The sequence below is a fragment of the Piliocolobus tephrosceles genome, chromosome 19, assembly GCF_002776525.5.
Source record: "Piliocolobus tephrosceles isolate RC106 chromosome 19, ASM277652v3, whole genome shotgun sequence".
Taxonomy (NCBI): Eukaryota; Metazoa; Chordata; class Mammalia; order Primates; family Cercopithecidae; genus Piliocolobus; species Piliocolobus tephrosceles.
In genome coordinates this window covers 22,637,259-22,654,844 of record NC_045452.1, presented here as the reverse complement: position 1 = coordinate 22,654,844, position 17,586 = coordinate 22,637,259, and the positions used below count along the sequence as shown (strand labels likewise).

The 17,586-nt window shown below is 41.9% G+C and overlaps 2 protein-coding genes and 1 pseudogene across 6 annotated transcripts in view; 1 reads left to right on the top strand and 2 right to left on the bottom strand.

Annotated features, from left to right (window-relative positions):
- XPNPEP3 (X-prolyl aminopeptidase 3) overlaps positions 1-4,065 on the bottom strand; it is a 64,532-nt gene extending 60,467 nt beyond the window's left edge. For 3 of the 4 annotated variants that reach the window (XM_023221904.2, XM_023221901.3, XM_023221903.3), the window contains exon 1: positions 3,725-4,065. Coding sequence is in view for 3 of the 4 variants with exons in the window: in XM_023221901.3 (XP_023077669.1) it covers positions 3,725-3,788 (64 nt within the window). In the remaining variant the exon portion in view is untranslated. The remainder of the gene's footprint in view (positions 1-3,724) is intronic. The other variant, XM_023221906.2, reaches the window with a different exon arrangement.
- ST13 (ST13 Hsp70 interacting protein) overlaps positions 3,931-17,586 on the top strand; it is a 34,897-nt gene continuing 21,241 nt past the window's right edge. The window contains exons 1-3 of the mRNA XM_023221907.3: positions 3,931-4,508; positions 11,387-11,444; positions 13,943-14,018. Of these exons, the coding sequence (XP_023077675.1) occupies positions 4,399-4,508; positions 11,387-11,444; positions 13,943-14,018 (244 nt within the window). The 5' untranslated portion in view covers positions 3,931-4,398. The remainder of the gene's footprint in view (positions 4,509-11,386; positions 11,445-13,942; positions 14,019-17,586) is intronic.
- On the bottom strand, positions 9,652-10,223 carry LOC111548972 (annotated as a pseudogene). Its single transcript, XR_002733564.3, has one exon. The product of XR_002733564.3 is annotated as an interferon-induced transmembrane protein 3 pseudogene (transcript).

The window sequence follows — 17,586 nt, the reverse complement described above, 5'->3', positions numbered from 1 at the left end:
GTTTTTTACTTCAGAATTTTTCTTTAGTAGAGTGAATAGCCTATTTTATTTCTTTTCTCTAATTAAAACCACTATGCACATTTCTGAAACATGCATAACATTAGGAGACAAGAAGGTATTAAGACACACAGGTTCAGACTATATAATTATTCATGAAATGGCTTTTTTCCAATGGGGGTACAGCATTTGATGCATAACTTAAAGGTACTACACATTAAAAATTAAAGTATAAAGTATTTTAAGTTAAAAATAGACTTAGTTGGGTGCAGTGGCTCACACCTGTAATCCCAGCATCTTGGGAGGCCCAGGAAGGAGGGTTGCTTGAGGTCAGAATTTCACAACAGTCTGGGTAACATAAAGAGACCTGTCCTCTATGAAAAAAATTTTTAAAAACTTTAGCTGGGTGTGGTAGTGCGTGCCTGTAGTCCTAGCTACTCAGGAGGCTGAGGTGGGAGGATTGCTTGAGCCCAGGAGTTTGAGATTGTGGGGAGCTATGATATTGCCATTGCACTCCAGCTGACAGAGTGTGACCCTGTCTCTAAAGAAAAACAATAAAAAATTAAAAAAATTAGAAAATGGGTAACATTGTAAATTTTATGTAGTATATTTTACCACTTTTTTTTTTTAAGGCCAGAATTACCCTGAATTCCTAAGAGCAGTCTGTATGGTAGGCCATCAGTGAATCACTCCAGATAGGAAACTTTCTATTTTTGTTTAGAGTTTGTACACAAAATCTACAAATACATTACATTGAAATACCACCTATAGCCATTTTAATTTAGTCATGTTGGGAGAAAAACGGATGGGTTACAAATACATCCGATATCGAGCAAATAGTTTGAGTTACATCTCGCAGCACTAAAACTTATTCACCTTTGGCCAAATACAAACACAAAATTGGAAAAAAATGATAATATCTGCTATTTTTAAAAGACAGTTATAGTCAAGAGCTTGTGTTTTGTATCGGTATTTGATTTTTAGTGGGCAGATGGGAGAAGGAAAGGTTATTTATTCTACAGAAGAGACTGGGGACAATTCATATTAAAAGTTTATTTTTTTGGCCGGGCGCAGTGGCTCAAGCCTGTAATCCCAGCACTTTGGGAGGCCAAGACGGGCGGATCACGAGGTCAGGAGATCGAGACCATCCTGGCTAACATGGTGAAACCCCGTCTCTACTAAAAAATACAAAAAAAACTAGCCGGGCAAGGTGGCGAGTGCCTGTAGTCCCAGCTACTTGGGAGGGTGAGGCAGGAGAATGGCCTGAACCCAGGAGGTGAGAGCTTGCAGTGAGTTGAGATCCGGCCACTGCACTCCAGCCTGGGCGACAGAACAAGACTCCGTCTCAAAAAAAAAAAAGTTTATTTTCAGAAAATAAAATAATAAAAGCCCAGGGTATTTTACATGCTTCTTACATAAGATGTGATATTTAGTAAAGTTTATCTGTTATCATGTATGTGGTAGTAAAGTTGAAAAAAATTGCAATTTTCCAAAAACTAAAGCAAAAATCAGTGTCTCAGAAAATTTAAGAATGTAATGACATGCCCTGTAGTCCATTTCTTCACTCTTAACAGAAAACCAAAAATTTAGGTTTAATCATCTTACTCAACAGCTTAAAATTCCTCAAAGTTTTCCCACCATCTAAAGGAAAAAGCTAATTGTTTCTTAACATAATATACAAGGCCCTCCATGAGCCAGCCACCAGCTTTTTCCCAACTTGATTTCCTATCAGCTTCTTGTGCCCATCTTATGCTCTAGCTCAACTTTTTCCAAAATCTGTTCCAGGGATACCAGTTCAAGACTCATCACAGAAAAGGGGTCCATGGTCAAATACATTTTTACACATTTTGCAAATTACTGCTGAACACATCTCTTAGAAACCTAGACTATTAAGGGCTGGGTGCAGTGGCTCACACTTACAATCTCAACACTTTGAGAAGCTGAGGTGGGAGGATCACTTGATCCTAGTTCAAGTTTACCCTGGTCAACATGGTGAGACCCCATCTCCAAAAAAAGATTTAAAGTATTATGTACATTATGAAATGCAGCATTCCCCAAAAGTATTTGATCACAGAATCATTTTCGTGTAATGCCTACTATTTTGTCTAAGAACGTATTTCAAAAAAGCTTTTCCTAAACCGGGGGCGGTGGCTCACGCCTGTAATCCCAGCACTTTGGGAGGCCGAGGCCGGCGGATAATCCGAGGTCAGGAGTTTAAGACTAGTCTGGCCAGCATGGTGAAACCCCGTTTCTACTAAAAATACATAAATTAGCCAGGCATGGTGGTGGACACCTGTAATCCCAGCTACTCGGGAGGCTGAGGCAGGAGAATCGCTTGAACTCCGGAGGTAGAGGTTGCAGTGGGCCAAGAGATCGCGCCATTGCACTCGGGCCTGGGCAAGAGTCAGACTCTGTCTTTAAAAAAAAAAAAAATCTTCTCCAGCCATACTACATGATTGCAATGCTTAGTGTTGGCCATTCCTTTTCAGAGTTCTGTGCCTTTACAAGCGTTCCTTCTGGTAGTATGGCTCTTTTAGTCATGTTGGTGAGAGCCTTTCAAATAAAAGCAAATTCCAGGCCGGGCGCGGTGGCTCAGAGAGGAGGGTGGATTGCTTGAGGCCAGGAGTTCGAGATCCGCTTGGCCAACATAGCAAAACCTGGTCTCTACTACAATTACGAAAATTAGCCGGGCGTGGTGGCACGTGCCTATAATCCCAGCAACCTCGGGAGGCTGAGGCACGAGAATTGCTTGACCCCAGGAGGCAGAGGATGCAAATGAGCAGAGATTGCCACTGCACTCCAGTCTGAGCGACAGAATGAGGGCCTGTCTCAAAAAAAGACTGAACAATTGCACATCTTTCTTTTCACCTAATCCCACGGAGAGTTACGTCTTTCTGCAGCTTTACTATGAGAACTGAAGAACAAGTTCTGTGCACTGGACAATAACCTTTTATTTTTTATAGTAAGAAGTCGATGTAATTAACATTCCATTTTAAATGAATTCAAATATATCAACATAAACATATGCCAAGACATAGCTTTGATGCCAAATACCATACGTGCTGGTTCACACATTGTTTATATATTGGCCCAAAAAACTGAAATACAATCCAATGGCGGATCCGCCTGCAAGGAAGGTGATTCAATTTTCACTGATTAAGCTTTATGTTCATCAGATTAATTGCTCGCAATAGAGGACACCCTACAAAAAATTATTCTCCTTAATCCTTCGTCTTGTCTTTACAAACAGGACTTTCAGACACAGAATGCTCCAAGAGTATTTCCGAACAGTCACCTTTCCTAAGAGGAGCTGCTTAAATAATTTGTGTTACTAAGACATGCTTCGTGTATATTCTGGGGCAAGCTCTCACGCCTAACAGAAACAAGAGCTACTTGATGTGAGACACTTTGTCACTCATATCACTTATTTGTGATAATTGCCACAACTTCGGAGTCCGAGTAACTTGGAAGACAGCCCCTCTGGGGGATGGCACACTTTTTTCTCTGCAGTCATTTCGGCTTCACAGAATACCTCAACGGTAGAGAACACACTGGGCCCACCCCTTTCCAGGAGCAGCCGGTATAGATGAAATCCGCGGAGAGCACAGAGGGTTGGGGAGCGGAGGCCCCACCAGGAGAAGGGTCGGCCGAAACAGGGATCGCCTGAGACCAACTTGGGTCCCTCCAGGGGACACCATAGGAGGAGACCGTGGGAGGAGAGTCTAACCTGAGAGACCGCGGATGTTTGCTACAGCGAGAACCAGCTTGGGGGCTGAGAGCAGCCAAGGCATGACGGCCTAACTCACGCGTCGGGAAGAGAAAGAGGGTAACCGCCTGCAGCGCCGCGTCGCCAGGAAACCGGGCCAACCCCCCCCCCTTCCAGCAGACGTCGCTCCCGGGCCTTCTTTGCGCGGTGGCGCAGGGTGTGACGTCATGCCCCGAGGCGGGACCGCCCCTCCGGTTCCACACCCTTTTTTAGGTCGGGGTGTTGAGTTTTACTCGGTGCACGCAGCCACACAATATGTTCTTGGACGTTGCTCCCTGGAGGGGATGCTATCTACCGCCTCCTTGAAGGTGCCCATTTCTGGGATTGCCCGATCCAGGGAGCTGGTTCGTAGTTACGAATATGAGAATGTATGCGCAGGGAGGCAGGCAACAGCACGAACAGCCACGCTTCTAGAAGGTTCTAGGGAGCGCGCAGGAGTAGCGCAGAGAGAGTAGGAATGAGCAGGCGGAGGACCCGGGGTCACGAGACCGTTGGGTGGGAGGAGCCAGCAGCCAGGGAGGTTCTGGTCTGTTCTGCCTCGCGGTAGCCGCCCCCTTCTGCGCGGTCACGCCGAGCCAGCGCCTGGGCCTGGAACGGGGCCGTAGTTCCCCAGCTTCACCCACCACCTCTCTACCATGGACCCCCGCAAAGTGAACGAGCTTCGGGCCTTTGTGAAAATGTGTAAGCAGGATCCGAGCGTTCTGCACACCGAGGAAATGCGCTTCCTGAGAGAGTGGGTGGAGAGGTGAGACCCAGGCCTGAGGACCGTTGGGGGCGGGGAGAAGCACGGCCCCAGGGGGAGCCGGGCCTGAGCTGGCGCCGGCGGGCGAGGCGGCGTCGCAGCCCTTTCTTTGCCCGGGAAAGGGAGGCGACTGCGATGGGTCATGGAGGATCGCGAGCCCTGGGTAGTACAGGAGCCGCGGGGAGCCGGAGGCAGAGCTGGGTTCCTCGCACCCTGAGGTTGCCAGGGGTGTAGCTTGGGCGAAGTACGAAAACAGGACTGCGGATACGTCGACACTGGAGACGCGAGGAGTGAGAACTGCAAGACTTAGCTTTTGCGTGGTGTGGTTTTTTTCTTTCAGTCTCGTGTGCCCTGCTCAGGTCTCATTGGTACATAGCGGTTCCTTTACGCACTATCCCTTTACATTGTGTTAATATAACACTAGTAAGTTAAAAGTTACAAATTGTTACATTTAGTAAGTTAGAATAAAAATGATAACTGTAAAAATGATTGTCTTTACCTTACAGCGCTTCTAGCTGCGTAGGATTAATTATCTTGAGAATCACTTATTATACCTCCGTTACTTGGCAGTGTTATCACTCCAAACACTTCTGAGAAAAATAATTTTTTAAGTCTTGGCATGTTTCCAGGATGTATTCTTGTTGTCTTTAACTGTAGAGTACTTCGCTACGTGCAAGGAGTTAATTGCCAAGGCATTGTGCATGGTGCTAGGAAAAAGTATAAGTACTATTTAGGGATACAGACGAATAAACACAAAAGTTCGTTTTGATATTTACTATATAATAGTAATTAACACTTTACGTTTTGAAGGAGCACCGAAGAGAGAAAAAGTGAGAAGGAAGTCTTCCCTAAGGTGACTTTTTAAAAAGTTATTACTAATGAGTAACTGAAACGATGACATACAAATTGCACTAAACAGGGAAAAGTAGCAACTATGCAGACCATTGCGACTCCTAAGAGGTGCTACTGTGAACATTATCTATTTAGTGATTTTTCTCTTTTAGAGACGGTTTGGCTGTATCATCCAGGCCGCAAACAGTGGCGGGATCACTGCAGCCTCTGATTCCTGCGCACAGACGATCCTCCTGCCTCAGCCTCCCAGGTGGCTAGCAGTGCAGGATGGAGCCACCATACTTGGCTAATTTAATTTTTTTGTAGAGAGGGGGGGTCACGTTAAGTTGCCCAGGCTTGTCTTGAATTCCTGTCATCAAAGGACTCCCCTGCCTCCCAAAGTGGTGGTATTACAGGCGTCAGCCACTTCACCCTGATATTTTTGTATGGGAAGATGAGCTCATGATTACCAAATAGCTCAAAGAATATCAACAACAGGCTGGTTCTAAGGAAAAAACTCGTTGCAATCTGTCAACATTGTGTATTTTTTTCCTCTAAGTAGTTTTTCAATCTTTAACTCCCCAATTGTCTTAACTACTGAAAGGCTTTTACTTATATGTGAAATTCTAGACTATTTAATATTATTATGTTAATAGTAACTATGGCCGGGCGCGGTGGCTCAAGCCTGTAATCCCAGCACTTTGGGAGGCCGAGACGGGCGGATCACGAGGTCAGGAGATCGAGACCATCCTGGCTAACACGGTGAAACCCCATCTCTACTAAAAATGCAAAAAAATTAGCTGAGCATGGCGGTGAGCGCTTGTAGTCCCAGCTACTTGGGAGGCTGAGGCAGGAGAATGGCGTGAACCCGGGAGGCGGAGCTTGCAGTGAGCCGAGACCGCGCCACTGCACTCCAGCCTGGGCGACTGAGCTAGACTCTGTCTCAAAAAAAAAAAAAAAAATAGTAACTATGACTATTGGTAAGAAGTCTGTTTTGCAAATTCCTCTACCGGGAAATGTCAGGATTAGGAATTGAGGGCTAGATTTTAGTCGTTTTCTCTATTGAACAGCTTGATGATCCAAAAGCCTTTAAGATATTTTTATGCTTTTATCCTAATTATAGGAAAGAACCTGCAGTTAATAAATTCTTTCTGAAATTCCAGGTAAACAAGTATCACAGGAAGAAATAGCTGGCTCCAAGAGCTGACTCCACTTTAAGTGGATACAATGTTTTTGTTCCATTCTTACTAGTGAGGAAGAGGAGACACAGAAGAAAAAATTAATGCGTAAGAACAGTGTCCTCCTGACTTGTGCTGGAGTGATTGTGCCTATATAGAGAATTCCAGTTGAAGGTCTGCAAAATATTTGTCAGGCACTACTATCTCCCCCCTCCCCAAAAAAACAACAAATCGTCATATACTTTATTTTAACATAGGTAATTCCAGTTTTTCTTTCTGATTCACTTACATTCTCGTGGCATCCTGAGTTGGCTGAAGTATCATATACTTTATTTTAACATAGGTAATTCCAGTTTTTCTTTCTGATTCACTTACATTCTTGTGGCATCCTGAGTTGGCTGAAGTATGGGGTGAAGCATCATGGCATACGTTGAGACTTTATTCTGAACTTAAATTGAGATATTTAATATAGAAGCTTTTTCTCTTTATTTCTGTATTTAAACTAAGATTTTTATAAACTCTTGAGGCCTTTGAGTTTGTGTCCGTTTCTCTCTCTGCTTTCATCAGTCTGCAGTTCAAGATTATGGCTGATGGGGCTGAATACGGAGACTTCAAGGTCCAGACGTGTTCCTAGGCCTGATCCTGCTGTTAGGGTTACTCAAGTTGAAAGCATCTCAGTTTCTCATAGGCTTAGCTGTTGAAGAACAGTACATTTGCCTATTTGTTGTAATTACTAGCATTGTTTATAGCTTAGTTTTATTTGACATAAGGATTTATTAGTTTAACAACCTTTTAAATTGCACAAAGAGAAGTACTAAAAGTCTGAACTAGTTGTCAGTGAGGATCCAGGAGACTATTCTTTTCAAGAACTGTATTTTGAGATGTTTTTGTTTTCCCCATTTTAGAGACAGAAGCATTCTCCCACTCTATTTTCTCCCGTTTAACAATTTAGTATCTTCTATGTGCTTTCATGACTTTACTTGATGGTAATTAAGATCAAAGAGAGTGTCTTTGTATTCTACTCGCTAGCACAGTACATGGCACATGGCTTTTCTAAATATTGTAAAGGAAATGAACAGAATGCATTTCTACCCTCAATGTAGGATTTAGAGTGTAGCAACCAATTTTTTGTACATGTGTATAAATAACCATAGCACAAAGCAGATTAGAAGGTTATCAAATTAAGAGAATTGTGAATGAAGTTTTGTGTGATACTATGTGAGAAAGGTCTCTACACTGGTCCTACTTGATTGCGTAACATAAAAGCCTGTAGTGGCAAAGTCCAAGTGGCAGTTTTTGGCCAGAAAGTAGCTTGTTCTAAGGCTTGGAAACATTAATTGAAATTTTGTACCTCCCAGTTGGTGTTTTCTTCCATTAGTTAACTAGAATTTAGGATGTGAGAAACTAAATCTAGCTTATGAGTAAATCCTCTTTTTTTTTTAAGTTTTTATTTTTTTGCAACAATTTCTAGCTCAGAGAAAAATTGCAGGTATGGTACAAAGAATTTTTTCTGAACTAGTTGAAAGTAAGCTGCCAACATTATGCCCCACCACCACTGAGTGTGTATTTCCTACCAAGTCTTTACAATACAGATATTAAACTTAGAAAACTAATACTGATGCATGCATGCTATCTAATCCTCAGATTTATGTGTTGCATTTAGTTGCCGTGTCACCTAGTCTCCATTCTGATACAGTTCCTCAGTCTTTCCTTGAGTTTCATGATCTTGACAGTTTGAATATTATAGTCAAGTTATTTCGTAGACTTTCTCTAAATTTGGATTTGTCTGGCCTTCCCTGAGGATTGGATTTAGCTTAATACATTTCTTGGCAGGAATATCACTTCCCAAAGTTAGTGTACTGTTAAGTTATACTATGTCTGGATGTCACCCTGAATACATTCCTGACACTGCATTTTGAAACTTAGGAAGAACATAGTGTAAGAAACCTTGTGTCTTCATTAAAATTTGACTACAAAGGACTGGTGATTACCGTGCTCTTTCCCAAAGTAGTATCTCCATAGAAAAGAATTTTGTGGTGTCTGTATGCCTGTTCCTTATCATTAAATCATTTTACTTTGCTGAATTGCAGATTAGGATGTTTTGGATCATATAATCTTTATTGTTGACGTGGGAGCTATTCCGTATTAAGAGTACTGAGTAACATTTTTTTCTATCATATTAAGCATGATGGGAAAAGTAGGCACATTTTCTTTGTTTGAATGGTGCTTATAAGAAATTCCAAATTCTGTTTCTTTTCGTTCCATTTGCTACTTTGCATTTATACTTTTGCTTCATATTGGGATCCTCAGATTATACTAAAAGAGTGAAAAGGCAAGCCACATGGTAGGAGAAAATATTTGCAACACATAAAGCTGACAAGGGGTTCATATGCAGGATATACAAACGACACGTTCAAATAAATAAAGACAATCTTTTAGAAAGCTGGATGAGAGTTGAACTTTACAAAAAAATCTTTTCAAATGAGCAGTAAATACATGAAAAGGGACTCAACTGCAATGAGATGCCAGTAGACACCTATCAGAATGGCTAAAAAAACGATGGACAATAGCCAAGTGTTGGCCAAGGGGTGGAACAGTTGGAATTCTCATGGGTTGCTGATAAAAGTGTAAATTGATAAAAGAACTTCGGAAAACTGATACTCATTTAAATTCAACCTGCACATACCCTTATGGCCACAAATTCCACCCAATTGAAATGAATGTAAATGTAGATATGACAACTCTAGTTACAAAGAATCAGGCCAGGCCTGGTGGCTCACGCCTGTAATCCCAGCACTTTGGGTGGCTGAGGCGGGCAGATCACAAGGTCAGGAGATCGACACCATTCTGGCTAACATGGTGAAACCCCGTCTCTACTAAAACAAAATATTAGCCAGGTGTGGTGGCATGCGCCTGTAATCCCAGCTACTTGGGAGGCTGAGGCTGGAGAATCACTTGAAACCAGGAGGTAGAGGTTGCAGTGAGCCAAGATCACGCCACTGCACTCCAGCCTGGGTGACAGAGCGAGACTCCATCTCAAAAAAAAAAAAAAAAAAAGAAACAACCCTTTCTGTTTTCAAAGTTAGTATATCCCTTGTTTTACATAGTTAATGACTTTTTGTTTTTTGTTTTTTTTTAAACATGTACACTTTATTGAATGCCATTGTAGAAAAGTGTGTGAGGATAAAGGGCTGATACAGGACTCGGCTCCAGGGGCAGGGCGAGGAATGGAAGGTGGAGCACGTGGGATACAGGTTATGGGCAGAGCTCCTGGCCTGAATGATGTCTCCTGATCTGTCAATAGGCTTGGAAGATCAATACTGGGATGATGATGAGCAGAATGGTCATGAGGATGCCCAAAATCAGGGCCCAGATGTTTAGGCACTTGGCGGTGGAGGCATAGTCCTGGGCCCCAGTCAGGTCGCCAACCATCTTCCTGTCCCTAGACTTCATGGAGTAGGCAAATGCTATGAAGCCCAGGCAGCAGGGGTTCATGAAGAGGGTGTTGAACAGGGACCAGACGATGTGGTCGGGCACGGAGGTCTCACTGCGGATGTGGATCATGGCGGACATCCGGGGAGCAGGATTGTGGGGAGCAGGGTTGTGGGGCGCCCCCAGCACAGCCACCTCGTGCTCCTCCTTGAGCATCTCGTAGTTGTGGGGGCTGGCCACTGTTGACAGGAGAGAAGGTTTGGATTGTGTTTTTCATGGTGTCCTGCGAAGGCCAGCGGTGGTCGGGTTAGTCTTTTTTCTTTGTTTTTAAGGCAAATTTTAATAATGTCTGTGTTGCTTCCAATTGTTGTGAAGTGTTCTCAAATCTATCAACCATTTTAGTAACCGGCATGTCGCAGGTAGCCCATATGCTATAGTGTCTGCACCAAACTGGAGCATGTAATGCTGATTCTTTGTGGTTTTTGTTTGTTTTTTGAGACGGAGTTGCACTCTTGTTGCCGAGGCTGAAATGTAATGATGCCATGCTGGCTCACTGCAACCTCTGCCTCCCAGGTTCAAGCAATTCTCTTACCTCAGCTTCCCAAGTAGCTGGGATTACAGGCATGCGCCACCACGCCTGGCTAATTTTGTAGAGATAGGGTTTCTCCATGCTGGTCAGGCTGGTCTCGAACTCCCCACCTCGGGTGATCTGCCTACCTCAGCCTCCCAAGGTGCTGGGATTACAGGCGTGAGCTGCTGTGCCTGGCCACTTTGTATTTTTTTTCTTCCTCTTATAGTTATTTGCTTCTAATGAATTGTGTTGCCCTGGACTATTTGGGAAAGAAGAGTTTGTAGGGCCAGGAGAAAGTATTAATGGATGAGGTCGGGAGGGGTGTGTAAGAAGAAAATGTATAATGTGACGGGCATGCAAATATAAGAAAGAAAAGTCCTCGTAGGTCTCAGTCACAAGAAATAAACATTTTGAATTATTATATCATGACTGTATAGTTATTTCATAAACTGCATATTTGAATTTAATTGAACTACTCTTATTTCAAGTTTCAAATTTTGGATTCAGATATACCTACTGAGTTGAATTCTAAGTTACCAGCTTCTACAAGTGATTTTGTCATTCCGTGTTGACATATCTACCTCTTTTCCTCTGGGAAGAGGCACAGAGAAGCTATAAATTATGTTTATTAGACTCACTGAGGCAAAGAAAGGGGTTCATTAGCCAGTAGCCTAAAAATAAATAAAATTTTAAGCTGGAAAAAATTTGACCATAATAATACCACAGATTCAGATTAATTGAGAGTTTACTTTTGAATTTTGAAAAGGTAGTCATCTAAATGTCTAACATTATTTTTTAGGTATAAATAGATTGCGTGACAGTGAATTTTAATTTTCTAAACAAATTTCTTTTTTCTCCTCTTCTTCAAGCATGGGGGGTAAAGTACCACCTGCTACTCAGAAAGCTAAATCAGAAGAAAATACCAAGGTAAGTTTTAATTTCATTTGTATGTTTCATGATAAAGTACTATAAGATTTCTCAGGGGTTGTTTTTAAGCTGCTGCTCTCCAATTATCACTCCTGATTTCCCCAAGATCACTTGGAAATAAGATCTTTTAAGACCTTTTTGTCTTTATAAACTTTGTAGACCGAGTTCGCTGGATTCTGATTTAGAACTGAGAATTTAGGGTTGGATGTTCACTGTTTTAGAATGCATGACAATAGAAGTTACATGTATGGCCTGTAAGTGGTAAGCTCCTTGATGGTATGCATCCGTAGTCTTCATCATTGCCTTACAGTGTGTCATATACATTGTAAGTACTTTATTTATTATTTGCAGAGTAAATGAAGAAGTATCCCAGGTCAGGAATTTAATTTTTTTGCTCTACTACCTGAGTAATATTTCTGAATGTGAGTCATGGTGTTAGGTTAGCATATTTGCTTAAAGGATGTGTAAGATTAGGAGAAGGCTACCAGTAGCTGAAGTTGAGAGACAGATGAAGGGGAAAATACATGTTTAAGAACGTTTTCTTTTGTTTTGTTTGTTTGTTTTTTCTTTTTTGAGACAAAGTCTCACTGTGTCCCAGGTCCGAGTGCAGTGGTACACTCTCGGCTCACTGCAACGTCAGCCTACTTGGGTTCAAGCGATTCTCCTGTCTCAGCCTCCCGAGTATCTGGGATTACAGGTGCATGCCACGATGCCCGGCTAATTTTTCTATTTTTAGTAGAAATGGGGATTTTGCCGTGTTGGCCAGACTGGTTTGGAACTCCTGACCTCAAGTGATCCATCTGCCTCAGCCTCTCAAAGTGCTGGGACTAAGGTGTGAGTCACAGCACCTGGCCAAAGAATGCTTTCTTCATAATTTTTTATTTGCTTTCTTCATAATTTTTTATTTCTCTCTTCTGCCTTCATATTTAAAAGACTTTTTTTTTTTGCAAATTTTCTGATTAGTTGTCTTAAATTGATAAGAAAATTAGCTGTTTTATTATTTAGAAACTTAAACATTGATATCTATTTGGATCTTAAAGTAGAAGTTATGTCTGTTAAGAAGGAGAATGAGAAAAGGTAAGCAAAAGCCCAAAAAGTAGTTACCTTTTTTTAAAAGAGTCATTTATCAGAGTGGTATTTTCTGAGCTGTAGATATTTTGCCATTTGGTAAATGCATATGAAGGCAAAATTATATTTAACCTATGTGTCAGCTGAACATTTTTTGTAAGAAAAACATTCTAAATTAGAGTTACGACTGGTCTTTTCAATATATTCTGGAATACCTAGACTTTGCACATTTTATAGGGACTCAACAAATATTTTGTGACAAGGTAGATCTTTGGTTCTAATTTTTTTTTTTTTAATTTTTTATTTTTAATTTTTTTGGTTGAGACGGAGTCTCGCTCTTATCGCCCAGGCTGGAGTGCAGTGGCGCGATCTCGGCTCACTGCAAGCTCCGCCTCCCGGGTTCATGCCATTCTCCTGCCTCAGCCTCCTCAGTAGCTGGGACTACAGGTGCCCACCACCACACCTGGCTAATTTTTTTGTGTTTTTAGTAGAAATGGGGTTTCACCATGTTAGCCAAGAGGGTCTCAATCTCCTGACCTTGTGCTCTGCCCACCTCGGTCTCCCAAAGTGCTGGGATTACAGGCATGAGCCACCACGCCCGGCCTTGGTTCTAATGTTTTAAGTAACAGGGAAGGAACCTAAAAAACTGGTTAATGATATATGGTTGAGTGAATAGGTGAAGATAGGGTGATAATGGTATATAATTCACAAGATACACAGCATTGTTAAAGGCAAAAGACAAAGGATAGAGTTGTTTCTTATACAGAGAGACCATCCTAGAATGGGATATACAAGAAACCACACTGATTACTTATAGGATGGGAAGAAAATGTTGCTTTCTATAATGTCATGTGCACTTTTAAATTCTTTGAATTTTCATTGTTTATTATTATAGTTCCACAAGTTCTTATTTGCAGTTCCAAAACTCAAAAACCCTTATAAAAATTTTTACTAAATTTGACAATAAAACATAATGTGAGTGGACATGAGGCTATTTGTAATCTCTAAACTGTTCATTGTCAATGTTCAAACTTTATTTTGAACAGTTTTTTTGTTTTTGAGACAAAGTCTTGCTCTGTCACCCAGGCTGGAGTGCAGTGGCATGATCCTGGCTCACTGCAACCTCTGCCTCCCAGGTTCAAGTGATTGTCCTGCCTCAGCCTCCCAAGTGGCTGCGATTACAGGCGTGCACCACCACGTCTAGCTAATTTGTATTTTTAGTAGAGACAGTTTCACCATGTTGGCCAGGCTGGTCTTGAACTCCTAACCTCAAATGATCCACCCACCCCAGCCTCCCAAAGTGCTGGAATTCCAGGCATGAGCCACCATGCCTGGCCATATTTGAACAGCTTATACATACATTTGTAGAAATTAGTATAAATATTGGGTATGTTATTAAATACTGATACTGTTTGTCTTCCCTTTGCTAGGAAGAAAAACCTGATAGTAAGAAGGTGGAGGAAGACTTAAAGGCAGACGAACCATCAAGTGAGGAAAGTGATCTAGGTGAGGAGATGGTAGTTGGTTTGTATTTGAAAACCTATGATGTGATCCTTTGTTGATTTTTATTAAAGTGACTTAAATCAGCACTGTGTAATAGAAATATAATGGCACATATGAAACTTAGAATGTTCTAATAGTCACATTTTAGAAAGTAAAAGGAAACAGATGAAATAAATTCAGATATTAATGTCATATTTGTTGAAATATTGACATGTGTAATCAGTATTTTTTTGGTTTTTTTTTTTTTTTTTGGTTTTTTTTTTGAGACGGAGTCTTGCTCTTGTCACCCAGGCTGGTGTGCAATGGCACAATCTCGGCTCACTGCAACCTCCGCCTCCCGGGTTTAAGCAGTTCTCCTGCCTCAGTCTCCCGAGTAACTGGGATTACAGGCACGTGCTACCATGCCCGGCTAATGTTTGTAATTTTAGTAAAGACAGGCTTTCACCATGTTGGCCAGGGTGGCCTTAAACTCCTGACCTCATGATCCACCCACCTTGGCCTCCCACAGTGCTGGGATTGCAGGCGTGAGCCACTGTGCCTGGCCTCAATATATTGTTAATAAAGTATTTTCCTTTTTTTAAGAGCATTCAAACTCCAAAGGGTATTTTACACATGTGGTATCCCTCAATTCAGATTTTACATTTTCGTTGATAATAAATCAGACTTCATAATGTTTATATTAGAAAAAGTTGGGTTACATATTAAAGTTGTTCTAAGCATACTTTAAAAGTTATCTTTTTTTTTTTTTTTTTTTTCTGTTTTTGAGGTGGAGTCTCACTTTGTCGCCCAGGCTTTGTCGCCCATGATCTCAGGTCACTGCAGCCTCCACCTCCCAAGTTCAATCAATTCTCATGCCTCAGCCGCCCTAGTAGCTGGGACTACAGGCATTTGCCACAAGGCACGGCTGATTTTTTTTTTTTTTTTTTTTTTGTAGAGATGGTTTCGCCATGTTGGTCAGGCTGGTCTTGAATTCCTGATCTCAGGTGATCCACCTGCCTTGGCCTCCCAAAGTGTTGGGATTACAGATGTCAGCCACCATGCCCAACCAAAAGTTTTCCTGTAACTGAATTGAGTACCAAAAAATAGTATTTGTTTAGTACTTACAACCATGTTGATAAAACTAGTTCATATTTAGAGGAATTGTTATCTGTGCTATGAGTTTGGTTGGGTTTTTACCACAAATTGACAAAATTTCTTCATGAATTTGAAAGTCCTTTGGGGTATAAGTATACCCCAGTTTATCAATTGGGAAATCTCTTATATCACAGAACCTAAAGAAAAGTACTTGAGGCCGGGCGCGGTGGCTCAAGCCTGTAATCCCAGCACTTTGGGAGGCCGAGACGGGCGGATCACAAGGTCAGGAGATCGAGACCATTCTGGTGAACACGGTGAAACCTCGTCTCTACTAAAAAAAATACAAAAAACTAGCCGGGCAAGGTGGCGGGCGCCTGTAATCCCAGCTACTTGTGAGGCTGAGGCAGGAGAATGGCGTAAACCCAGGAGGCGGAGTTTGCAGTGAGCTGAAATCCGGCCACTGCACTCCAGCCTGGGCGACAGAGCGAGACTCTGTCTCAAAAAAAAAAAAAAGTACTTGAAATGTTTCAAACTTTGAATCTTTTTTTTTTTTTCTTTTTTTTTTGAGTCTTGAGTCTTGCTCTGCCAACCAGGCTGGAGTGTGGTGGCACAATTTCGGCTCACTGCAACCGCTCTCTCCTGGGTTCAAGCGACTCTCCTGCCTCAGCCTCCCGAGTAGCTGGGACTATAGGTGTGTGCCACCATGTCTGGCTAATTTTTTTGTGTTTTCAGGAGAGACAGGGTTTCACCATGTTGGGCAGGCTGGTCTCAAACTCCTGACCTCAGGTGATCTGTCCGCCTTGGCCTCCTAGAGTTCTGGGATTATAGGTGTGAGCCACCACGCCTGGCCTGAATGAAATGATCTTTGATATCATTAGAGTTCTTATATTCTGTTGGCAGTTGTTCGAATGCTAAATTGAAGATCTTTTACTTTTTATAAAATGCCTTTTTAGTCTTACTTTCTAGCAGTTTCTAAAACTACAATAAAGTTTTTAACCAACTCTCCACCCAAAAGTGTTTTCCTTTTTGTGTACAAATCAAACTTTGACAGTTAGACAAGCTTAGTTCCTGTTAAAAATTGATTAAATTTTTTTTACCCTGTTAAAGGGCATAAACTTGCAGCTACAATCTGAATGAATTCCAGAGATCCAGTATACAGCATGACTATAATACTGTATACTTGAAATTTGCTAAGAGACTAGATCTTCAGTGTTCTAACCAAAAATAAATAAATATGTGAGATGCATAGGTTATTAATATGATGGGGTGAGAATCATTTCATTATGTGGGTTGCAGTAAAGTGAAACACAATAAAATGAGGTATGCCTGAGGCCAGGCAGTGGCTCACACCTGTAATCCCAGCACTTTGGGAGGCTGAGGCGGGCGGACCACCTGAGGTTGGGAGTTCGAGACTAGCCTGACCAACATGAAGAAACCCCGTCTCTACTAAAAATACAAAATTAGCCAGGCGTGGTGGCACATGCCTGTAATCGCAGCTGCTTAGGAGACTGAGGCAGAAGAATCGCTTGAACCTGGTATGCAGAGGTTGTAGTGAACCAAGATTGTGCCACTGCACTCCAACCTGGGCAACAAAAGCGAAATTCCATCTCAAAAAAAGAGATATGCCTGTATGTTAAAACATCACGTTGTATGCTATATATATACAATATAGTTTATTTGTCAGTCATGCATCAGAAGTTTTGTTGCTGGATACCAATTCTGATTTTAGGTGGGTGATTTTAAGTCCCTTTTTTTTTTTTGACTAAGGAAACTTCTTATCAAATTAACTATTTGCAAATATTTTTAAATGGTATGTGTGTATATATATAAATACATAAAACTCATGTTTTCCTCTTGCAACAAATTACAGTTGTCATTTAACATGAAACTTGCAAGATACTGCTTTTTTTTTTTTTTTTTTTTTTTTGAGACGGAGTCTCACTCTGTTGCCCAGGCTGGAGTGCAGTGGCCGGATCTCAGCTCACTGCAAGCTCTGCCTCCCGGGTTCTCGCCATTCTCCTGCCTCAGCCTCCCAAGTATCTGGGACTACAGGCGCCCGCCACCATGCCTGGCTAGTTTTTTGTATTTTTTTAGTAGAGACGGGGTTTCACCGTGTTAGCCAGGATGGTCTCGATCTCCTGACCTCGTGATCCGCCCGTCTTGGCCTCCCAAAGTGCTGGGATTACAGGCTTGAGCCACCGCGCCCGGCCTAAGATACTGCTTTTCAATCTTCACTGTTTTGGTTGTAAATACTAGCCTTGGTCACTACTACTGTATATATGGAAACTAAATATATTTTTAAATCTAGCCTTGGTACTTGATGCTGCATCAGTAGTAAGCCTTTATTTTAAAATTAAAATTTGTCCATGCTACTTTTGTTTTTTTTTTTTTTTTTTTTGAGATGGAGTCTCGCTCTGTCGCCCAGGCTGGCGTGCAGTGGCTGGATCTCAGCTCACTGCAAGCTCCGCCTCCCGGATGTACGCCGTTCTCCTGCCTC